This window comes from Hordeum vulgare, chromosome 7H, assembly GCF_904849725.1.
Source record: "Hordeum vulgare subsp. vulgare chromosome 7H, MorexV3_pseudomolecules_assembly, whole genome shotgun sequence".
NCBI classification, from domain to species: domain Eukaryota; kingdom Viridiplantae; phylum Streptophyta; class Magnoliopsida; order Poales; family Poaceae; genus Hordeum; species Hordeum vulgare.
Genome location: NC_058524.1, coordinates 52,343,611 through 52,354,372, shown reverse-complemented (window position 1 = coordinate 52,354,372; position 10,762 = coordinate 52,343,611). Strand labels below are relative to the sequence as shown.

The following is a 10,762-nucleotide window of genomic DNA, read 5'->3' as shown; positions in this document are numbered from 1 at the left end:
ATCTAATGATATACTTTTCATGACATATAATACATATTTAATTTCTCAAATCGGTGACCTAGAACTACGCGAATGACTTATACACCGGGACAGAGGGAGTAGTACGGATCGAGCCAGATCTGCTCGTCGTTGGAGTTGTCCTCACCGCCGCTCACCTCCTTCTCCTCCTTCGATGGCAGTCCGACCATTTCACGGACCGCCTGATTCTGCTCGCGGGCGAGGGCGCACGTGTTCCGCCGCAGTCGTTTCTTCAAAATGCGGGCGCGGATGGCTTCGTCCTCTATGGCCGCCCGCTCCGCCGCATCAGCCGCCACCGCCTCTGACATTTCCTTCGCGAGATAGGCCTCGACGATCCTTATCCTATCGTTCCCATGGCGGACAGCTAGTTCCTGATGGGATCCCGCCCCAGAGGAACTGAGCGCCCTTTAAGCGGATGCTCTGGAGTCGTGGTGGACAGATCCCGCCGTCGGCGGGGCGCTGTCCTCGCGGGAGCGATGGAGTGCAATGTGAACCACCATTGCCTCCTCCACTCCGCACGGGACGATCCCCCAGTCGATGGATCTGTCCGCCACGACTCCATACTGAAGGCCATGTCGGAGAAGACCGGAGATCGTCGGAGGTGAGCTTGGGTGTCGGATGGGAGTGAAGTCAAGTGGTTAGAGTTTGGTCCGGCCAACTGATGAGGATGAATATATATATGAGGTCGATGCGGCCCAGTGTGGGTCAGGTGGGCGTGTCCGGACGCGTCCGGACTCCTCCATATCCACTTCATATTTAGGTTGAAAATGAGGCGTCGGTTAACCCGAACGTTTGAGACCGGTTTGATAAGTCCATGCATGTCATATTTTCGTAATTGACCATTGATAAGTGGTCGGCCGGCTAGCCTGCGCATTTGATGAGGGTTTGATGCGTTTGGTTGTAGATGCTCGAGTGTACTAGTAGATTGTTACATTTGCTTCGTCCTCGTACCTTCCAATCCTACCTTTAGGATTAACCGGTACATATTCCAGGAGAAAAAATGGGGGAAATTCTCGAATACCCTACTTCGCCATGAATGCGGGGATAGGGAGCTGTGCATTCGTACCTAACCAAAACGAGGCGTTTCCCTTGGCAAGCAAAACTTGAGCCTAAGCAGAGTGCGAGAGACAAAAAAAACCCCGCTTTCTCCTCCGGCAGGGCAGCAGGACGCCGTCGAGGCGCAAAGCGAACCAGCGCAGCGCACGGAGTGCACGCGCTCGACGCGATGCCTTCCTCCCCCGCCCCATCCCCCGTCATCGACATCAGCGACACCGAAAGCGGCGACGACGCCGCCGCCGCCGCCTCCAGCGCGCTCTCGACGTCCGCCGTCGAGCGCATCGCCTCCACCCTAACCACCCAGGCCAAGGTCGACGCCGTCTGCAGGAACCACGACGTGCCGACGGAGTTCGCCGCGCGCCCCGCCGGCGAGCTGCGCGCGTGCAGCGAGCCCCCGCGGGGGTCCGTCTGCGTGTACGCGCACATGCTGGAGACCGGGGTGCGCTTCCCGCTGCACGACTTCTTCTGCGATGCGCTCACCCACTTCCACCTCGCGCCGGGCCAGCTCTCGATAAACGGGTGGCGCGTCCTGGTGGGGTTTGTGGCGCTCTGCCACGAGGCCGGCATGGTGCCGCCGTCGATGGCTCTGCTGCGGCACTTCTTCCAGCTGTACAACCGGAACGACTGGTACTACTTCCGATGCAGGGCGGACGCCGGGGTGCTCTTCACCGGCACGAGCTATGCGCAGTCAGAGAGGGAGTGGAAAGGGGGTTTCTTCTTCCTGACGTCGCAGGAGTCATGGCGCTGCCCCGTGCGCTGGGGCAAGCCGCCGTACAAGAGCTCCGCCGCAGGTCCGGTGCTGACGACCTACCAGAAGCAGTCGGCGGAAAAGCTGCTACGCGTGCACGGCGCAGCGCGTGATCTCCGGGCCTACCTCCGCGAGACAGATCTTTCTGCGGCCTTGTCCGCCAACCTCGCCGGCGCACCGCCGCCACCTCAGCCTTCTCCCCGTTCTACTGTCGCCGAAGGTAATCGTTCTATTCGCCCCCCGCCCCCAGTCGAATTAGCACATACGTACTCACGGCGAAAGTTATTTGTGTGCCAGTGGTGGATCCACCCGTCCGCGACATGACTCACAGTATGCCAGTGGAGAACACGGCGGCGCCGGCGGCATGGACGGAGCAGGTGAAAAGCGAGGCACACGGCGACACGCATCCGTTGGCCGGAAAGAAGAGGAGACGGGAGGAGGTGACTGGAGCAGACGGGCTTGGCTGCGCCGCCCCGGTGGCCTGCCCGCGGTCACCGCACTCGCCCGTACCCGAGACGCACGACGGCGACAGCGCCGACTGGAAGGCCGCGCGGAAGGTTCTAGAGGGCATCGTCACGCCGTGGCGGGAGCGCCACTTCGCGGCGTCGAAGCCCTCCAACCTCCTGGCATCCAGCTACGTAGCAGTGCTCCAGGTACATGTCCAAACAAACAAATCGTTCGTCCGTAGGTGCATCTCCGGACCAGCATCACATTGTTTGTGTGTGCCGTTCGGCGGCAACAATGGCGTCTGCAGGCCGCGAACTACGCGACCTTCTCCATGACCTACGCGCTGGAGCGGGAGGAGAAGGTTCTGGCGCGGGAGCGAGACAACCTGGCGCTGTGGGAGCAAGTGGAGAAGGAGAAGGCGGCGAGGCAGGCCGTGGAGGCGGAGCTGGAGAAGTTCCTGCGGTCCGGGGAGTACACGCGGCTGCTCGCCGAGCAAGCGCTGACGGGGTACCTGCGCGGCGCCGAGGAGATGAAGCGCGTCGTGCTCCAGCACTACCCGCACCTCGACGCCGGCAAGCTGGAGCTGCCGGTTGATTAGCTCGGTCTGATTAGTTGGAACTTGGAGTCGTTCCATCTTTTGTAGTACTGTACATGGGAAATCTGCTCTAGGTAGCAACATCATGTGCAGAGATTTTAGCTGGGCCATGAGCTAAGACATATGCCTATCCCAACTTGTTGTTGGTGGAAGGTTTGTTCAGGGTTATCTACCACTTTTGTGGAGCAATCAACTCGACAATGTTGCATGCAGTGAATGGATTTCATGGTTCGGATAAAAACTCAGGATTCATATATGTGGGTACTGGTTCGACCACGGGGATTTTTATTTTCGAAGAATGGTCCAAAATGGGGAATAGTACGATTTTTTCTTAATTTTTATTCGGGTTTTTGATTTGTTGTGTGGGGTCTGTTAGCAAAATTTGTTTAATGTTTGTGATGTACTCCGTCGGTTTTATTTAATCCACATATTAGTTTTTGAATTATATAATATGAAAATGTGTTGAATGATGATTCTAATGGTTTTAACATGGTATTATTGATGGTTTCTAGGTATACATTTAGTTGAAGCAAAGTTTGATAGGAAACAAAACTAATATGAGATGTAAATAAAAGTGAAGGAGATAGGAATGGTTCACGAATCCTCGCGATGATAATCATTAAAAAACATTTCATGTCCATTTAATGCAAAATACTCCCTCCGTTTCAAAATATAAGACCTTTTAGGGATTTCACTATAAGACTACACAGCTCCATTTGCCTCCTACCTTCCTCGCGTAACCCCACGCCTCGCCTCCCTGGGCGACACTAGGGGCCCGTGAACCCTAACGCCGCAGGCCACCCCTCGCACCACCTGCCGCCGCTGCCGCCGACGTCGGCCGCGGTGGCGGCGGCCCCGATGCCGAAGGCATCAGGACGGGTGGTTGCTACGAGATCCCATCTGAGGCAGCAGGGGCACCTCACATGGGAGTCCGAGGGCGGCGACCCTATACTACGTGGCGGTGGCCGAAGCTTCATGTCCGACGGAGCGGCGGCCTTGAAGGACGGCGGTGGTGGCAGTGCCCCTTCCGGCGGGGTTGGCTGATCTATGTGGAGATGGCGGTGGCTGCGGATCCGCTGCGGGGTGGCCTTGCGCGCCCGGCGTCGCGTGGAGGACTAGTGAGTGGATGAAGGATCTCTGTCGGAGTACCGACGACGGCGTACGTCTTCATGGCGAGGCTCCATGCGGTTTCAGCCAGCAGCGAGATCGGGATGACATGGCTTTTGGTGAATATCGTGCCCGACTGTTGTCTTGGCGGACGATGGTGGCGTCTCGGACGTTATTCCCTTCTCGAGGCATCGTCATTGCAGGTCACGTCAACTTGATCGGGATGTTTCGGAGAAAACCCTAGATCTGGGTCCACTATTGTGGAGAAATCAACTTGACAATGTTGCATGCAGTGAATGGATTTCATGGTTCGGATAAAAACTCAGGATTCATGTATGTGGGTACTGGTTTGACCACGGGGATTTTTATTTTCGAAGAATGGTCCAAAATGGGGAATAATGTGTTTTTTTTCTTAATTTTTATTCGGGTTTTTGATTTGTTGTGTGGGGTCTGGTAGCAAAATTTGTTTCATGTTTGTGATGTACTCCCTCGGTTTTATTTATTCCACATATTAGTTTTTGAAGTATATAATATGGAAATATGTTGAATGATGATTCTAATGGTTTTAACATGGTATTATGGATGTTTTTTAGGTATACATTTAGTCAAAGTTTACAAAGTTTGATGGAAAACAAAACTAATAAGAAAACTAAATAAAAGTGAAGGAGATAGGAATGGTTCACGAATCCTCGCGATGATAATCACTAAAAAACATTTCATGTCCATTTGATGCAAAATACACATTAACAAAGGAGGTTGGAATGGCTTCACAGCTCCATCTAGCTCCTACCTTCCTCGCGTAACCCCTCGCGTCGCTTCCCCTGGACGACGCTAGGGGCCCTGAACCCTAGCGCCGCAGGCCGCCCCTCGCGCCTCCTCGTGCCGCCGCTGCCGTCGGCGTGGGCCGCGGTGGCGGCGACCTCGATGCCGAAGGCACCAGGACGGGTGGTTGCTGCGGGATCCTATCTGAGGCGGCAGGGGCACCTCGCGTGGGAGTCCGAGGGCGGCGGCTAGGGCGGCGACCCTATGCTACGTGGCGGTGGCCGAAGCTCCATGTCCGGCGGAGCGACGACCCTAAAGGACGGCGGTGGTGGCAGTGCCCATTCCCGCGGGGTTGGTGATCTGTGTGGAGATGGTGGTGGCGGTGGCTGCAGATCCGCCGTGGGGTGGTCTTGCGCCGATCGGCGGCGCGTGGAGGAACTCGTGAGGGGATGAAGGATCTCGGCCGGAGTACCGACGACGGCGTACGTCTTCATGGCGAGGCTCCGCGCGGTTTCAGCTAGCCGTGAGATCGGGATGACGTGTCTTCCGGTGAAAATCGTGCCTGACTGTGGTTTTGGCGGATGATGGCGGCGTCTCGGACGCCGTTCCCTTCTCGAGGCATCGTCGTTGCAGGTCACGTCAACTTGATCGGGATGTTTCGGAGGAAACCCTGGATCTGGGTCTACCGAATCGGATGATGACGACGCTTTCGGTGTCGTTCTTCCTTCTGGGGGCATCGTTTTGGAGCAAGTGTTGGGTGGAGGGGACAAGAGGAAGAGCGGTGTTACATTCACCGCAAGGCCGATGGCAGATCCTGGCGGCATGGTGCTGCAGAGTTTCGCCGACGGACGCATGTGGATGAATACGTGCAGGATGGTGGAGCTGTGTGGCACCGTGGTGGCGTCAACGGTAGGCCAGGCAAGGTCACTGCATCAGTACCAGCTCTGCAGATGGGTTGGTGGAAGACGGCGGCGACGACATGTGTGCCAGACCGGTTTGGACCCAGTCCCGGTATGTGGCTGGGCTGGGGCATCCGACTTTAGATATTTAGGTTTGGTGCGATGTCTATTTGGTATTAAGCTCGGACATTCGGCACACCTTCATCATGGGATAGGAGTAGAGGCATGTATTGTCAAGATGATGGCTTCAGGCTTATTGATGAATTTTTTGTAAGGTTTTTAAGAATAATTAATAAAATGGCTGCATGCATCGTCGAGATACAGACGTGAGGGGATATCCTTTTTATAGAAAAAACACATGAACAAAGGATCTCAAATCACGGTTCAGCAATACCAAATTAGTTAGCATGGTTTCTATGTCCTGATGCCTGGTCTTATCTGAAAAAAGTGTTTACTCGGATGCCTGGTCTCATTTAAAAAATTGAATTTTCTTTCAAATAACAAAAAAATAAACCATTAAGTACTATACATACAATTGGAGGTACTGCAATCAATGCCCTTGCATTGGAAGACTTTGGGCTATCTTGTCTTTTCTTTGGCTTTTTCTCCATTGGCGATGTTTGGTTTGGTTTGGCTTTGTGGGGGTGATGACTCAAGAATGACATTGTTGACCGGTCCTCTTTGTCATATTTTTTCCTAGACAACGTCCAGCTTCACTTCTCGGGCACTACGTCAACATAGTTTTCTTGGCTTCAATGGTGTTTCAGATGTCTAGAATGGGAATCGATCTTGGCTATGACGAATCACATATGAGTGTGGGGAAGAATACGTTGATTGATTATCTAAGGTTTTCTTCATAAATTTTCACTTCCTCCGTTTCAAAATAAATAATTTAAAAATAATTCAATCTTATACTAAAATTAATATAAAGTCGAGTCATATTTAAATCACTTATTTTAAAACAGAGGAAGTACTTTTAGAGAATATCTTGTAAAGTTCGTTGGCTTTAATATGAGTCGCATTTTGGTTTTTGTTTGTTATGAAAAATAGCGAAAGGGATGTGTGCAACTCTAGACGCGGCCCTATGATGGTGCCATGCAAAAGAAAAATGAAAAGAGAAAAAGGTAGATAAACAATGAAAAACGCGTGCAAAAATAATAGAGAGAAAAGGTTTGGTAGATAAAAAATACTCCCTCCGTTCTTAAATATAAGTCTTTGTAGAGATTTCACTAGTGGACTATATACGGATGTATATAGACATACTTTAGAGTATAGATTCAATCATTTTGCTTCGTATGTAGACCCTTAGTGAAATCGTTTAAAAGACTTATATTTAGGAATGGAGAGAGTACATGATCAACTCTAGTCGCGTGTACAACCGTGGTTGCACTTTGGGTGAGAGATGGGGTGCCATGCAAATATATAAATAATGATAGGTAAAATGGCAAAAATGAATTGTGTTCAATTCTAGTGGAGGAGAATCTGAAAATCCCCTTACCCACATTAGGCCTTGTTTGGTTATGATTTAACTCATCTGGATTGTCGGGGATCGTCGTCCAAACCACTTGGTCCATTTTAGCGGGATCTATTCCGCATGGCTTTCAATTTGGTTGTTTGGTTTTGGCGCCGGTGCGAATGTGCACAAATTTTGGCGCCCCTTGGCCATCGATGCAACAGGGATGCAAGAGCTTTAATCGGTTTCGATCGCATTTTAATAGAGGAAACCCGAATCTTCTTTCCCAAATATGGTCTCCACCCTTTTACCCCCTTAACTTCGATCATGAGAACCACCTTCCTCCACTCTACAAGTCTGATGTCTCAAACTGTAGGATTAGAAAAATGGATAAACCAAGGAGCTTGTTGGAAATGATGGAGAAACCAACAAACTTATTGAAAATGATGTGGAAACGAGGCCTAGTCCCAAATCAATGTATGATTCTATTTGCCATCGAACCAACTGGGATTCTATGGAACCCCAATTCAATTCCTTGGGTTCTATGTCAAGATCCAATTCAAACAAGGAAAACACAAGATGGCTTCATGGGTCGTGGGATCACGACTAACCAAACATTTCATTTCTTTTGCTTGGTCTAAGTTGTTCGCGGTGCATGAGGTGTGTGTGTGCGAGTGTGGTGGGTGCACTCAAATGTGAGAAATGATCATACCTAGATACTACTATCTTCTCTTCGGTTTGAAGGGTCTAATTCAAAAATCTCCCCAACCAAGGGAGATGATGAGAGATCTCCTCCTCTGTATGTATGTCTTCGTGATAGCTGCAAATGTTCGAGTTTGCCTGAATCGCGCGGTTGCCTCTAACGATTGGAGGAATATGTTCGCCTTCACGACGGTACATCACCTTGCATCCTCTAGTTTGGATCATATTCCACTGCTATTAAGATTTACGACAGAGAAGGAGAAACCCAGATACGAGTCTCGTCGATATGAAGTTTTCTGGGAAAGAGATCTTGAGCTACGTGATCTTGTTCAGAAAGCGTGGTCGGCCTTCGGCGTAATGGAGAATTTGGACCAGGTTGGCGAGTCCTTGAACTCCACCATGACTTCCCTGCGTTCATGGAGCCAAAAAAGATTGGGTAACATCACGAAAGAGATTAAGAAATCATGCAGCCGGCTGGAAGAGTTGATGAGAATGAATGCTGATAGACAAGACATAAGGGAAGTCTCGGACAAGCTTAATGAACTATTGTACAAAGAAGAGATGCCGTGGATGCAAATATCTCGCATCAGGTGGCTGAAAGAGGGTGATAGAAATACAAAAAAAAAAGCATAGCAAGGCATTCTGGAGGGCAAGGAAAAACAGAATAAGAGAGCTACATGACAATGCTAGCAATGTAGTTACAGAGACTAGCGCTATGTGCAACATGATGACATCATATTTTTAGAACGTTTTCTCGGCGGACTCATCTCTCGATGCGACGGGGGTCGTGGAGTTGATCAATACGGTGATAACTGATGAATATAATGTGAAGCTTTGTGCAGATTTTACCGACGAGGAGATCTCTGATGCCCTCTTTCAGATAGGGTCTTTGAAGGCACCTGGCCCTGATGGCTTCCCTGCTAGATTCTTTCAGCGTAACTGGGAGGTTTTGAGGGTAAACATTATGAGAGGTGTCAAGGAATTCTTTAGGACTAGTGTCATGCCGGACAGGGCAAGTGATACATCTATTGTGCTAATTCCAAAGGTGGCTAGTCCTGTTAAGGTCTCTAATTTCCGGCCGATCAGCCTTTGTAATGTTATTTACAAGGTGGCCTCTAAATGTCTTGTAAACAGATTACATCCCCTTCTAGATGGCTTTATCTCCCCAGAACAGAGTGCCTTCATATCTGGTAGGATGATCACTGATAATGATTTAATCGCCTTTGAGTTCATTCACCATATTAAGCAAGAGAAGGATCCCACAAAAAGCTTTTGTGCGTATGAACTTGACCTGTCTAAAGCTTGATCGGGTTGACTGGAAATTTTTGAGGCAAGTGATGCAAAAGTTGGGGTTTGCTCACCGATGGATTGACTGGATTATGTCTTGTGTCACATCGGTGAGGAATTCTGTCAAATTCAATTAAACCCACTTGGATTCATTTGCACCGACATGTGGACTTCAGCAAGGTGATCCGCTCTCCACATTCTTGTTTTTATTTGTGGTTGATGGGCTATCTGCTATATTGAGACAGAAAGTGCAAAAGGGCCTGATTACTCTAGTGAAGATTTGCACACGTGCTCCTGGCATATCTCACCTTCTATTTGCGGATGATACTATGTTATTCTTTGAAGTTTCACGTGCTCAAGGTGAACAAATCAAATCTTGTCTTGACCTCTATGCAAGAGCTACTGGCCAACATCTAAACTATAAAAAATGCTCCATCTTGTTTGGAGATAGCTGTCCGGCTACTGCTCAAGATGAGGTGCGAGAGGCTTTAAGGGTCACAAGTCCAGATTTTGTAGAGAAGTACTTGGGTCTTCCTACTCCCAATTGCAGAATGTCTAAGGTAAATTTCAGAATCTGCACACAAAGCTCATGAAGAGACTGGTTTAGTGGGGAGACGGGCATCTCGCTCAACCTGGTAGAGAAGTTTTAGTCAAATCTGTGGCTGAGTCACTTTCGATGTTTATTATGGGTGTCTTTAAACTTATGTTCTTTGTCTGTGATGATCTTACATAGATAGTTAGAAATTATTATTAGGGAGCTTCGAAAGGGAAGAGGGAGGTTCATTGGAAGTCTTGGCAAAAACTTCAGTAGCCAAAGAGCAAAGGTGGTACAAGCTTCCATGATTACCGATTAGTTAACGAGGCCCTTCTTGCTCGAGAAGCCTCGCGACTCTTAACAAGACCTGAAAGTTTATGTGCAAGGCTGGTGAAGAGTAAATATTATCCTAATGGCATATTGGAAGACACTATTTTCTCGGGTAATACCTCCTCATCATGGACTGCCATCAGTCATGGACTTGATCTGCTTAAAAAAGGCTTGATATGGCGAGTGGGAAATGAGAACAACATCTGTATATGGCATGATGCATGGATCCCCAGGCCCTTCTCATATATGCCAATTTTGGTGCAAGGTTCATGTTAATATCGGTGGGTCTCCCAACTACTGAGAGATAACGGCTCGTGGAATGTGAACCTGCTTCAAGAAGCTTTTCTTCCCTGTGATGTTAATGAAATTCTGAATATAAGAGCTTCACCAAGGTTAGGCGAGGATGTGCTTGCCTGTGGTCCAACAACTAATGGTGTTTTCACTGTCAAATCAACTTACACTTTGGCCTTTGAGTAATCGTGTTGGTCTTCTGAAGAATCCTCTAGTACTGCTCCAGACGGCCGTCGTTCCTGCTGGAAAATTATTTGGCACAGTCTAGTACCTCCCACGGTCAAGAACTTTGCCTAACGGGTGACAATTAACTCTCTTCCTACTTGGAAGAATAAACACAAATGGACACTTGAACTCTCACGACATTGTCCGATTTGTGATCATGAGGAGGAGGATGCTTTCCATGCCTTGTGTAGATGCGCTCTGGTGGTGCAAATGTGGAGATGCATGTCTAATGTTTGGCGGTTGCCGAAGCTGGAGGATATGAAAAAATATTGGTACTGAATGGCTCCTTCATGCTCTGCACCCACTC

The 10,762-nt window shown here is 49.5% G+C and overlaps 1 protein-coding gene across 1 annotated transcript; it reads left to right on the top strand.

Annotated features, from left to right (window-relative positions):
• The first annotated feature begins 1,089 nt into the window (after positions 1-1,089).
• Positions 1,090-3,076, top strand: LOC123410268. The gene is made up of 3 exons (XM_045103177.1): positions 1,090-2,042; positions 2,120-2,475; positions 2,577-3,076. Exons 1-3 carry the CDS (start codon positions 1,244-1,246, stop codon positions 2,865-2,867), a joined length of 1,446 nt encoding a protein of 481 aa, XP_044959112.1. The 5' UTR covers positions 1,090-1,243; the 3' UTR covers positions 2,868-3,076.
• The last annotated feature ends 7,686 nt before the right edge of the window (positions 3,077-10,762 follow it).

What these genes read in the sequence shown, in the direction of transcription:
- LOC123410268 (XM_045103177.1), top strand. Translation starts at nt 1,244, where the DNA reads ATGCCTTCCTCCCCCGCCCCATCCCCCGTCATCGACATCAGCGACACC. An exon ending in CCGTTCTACTGTCGCCGAAG is followed by an intron (nt 2,043 to 2,119) that starts GTAATCGTTCTA and finishes TTTGTGTGCCAG; the next exon opens with TGGTGGATCCACCCGTCCGC. An exon ending in GCTACGTAGCAGTGCTCCAG is followed by an intron (nt 2,476 to 2,576) that starts GTACATGTCCAA and finishes TGGCGTCTGCAG; the next exon opens with GCCGCGAACTACGCGACCTT.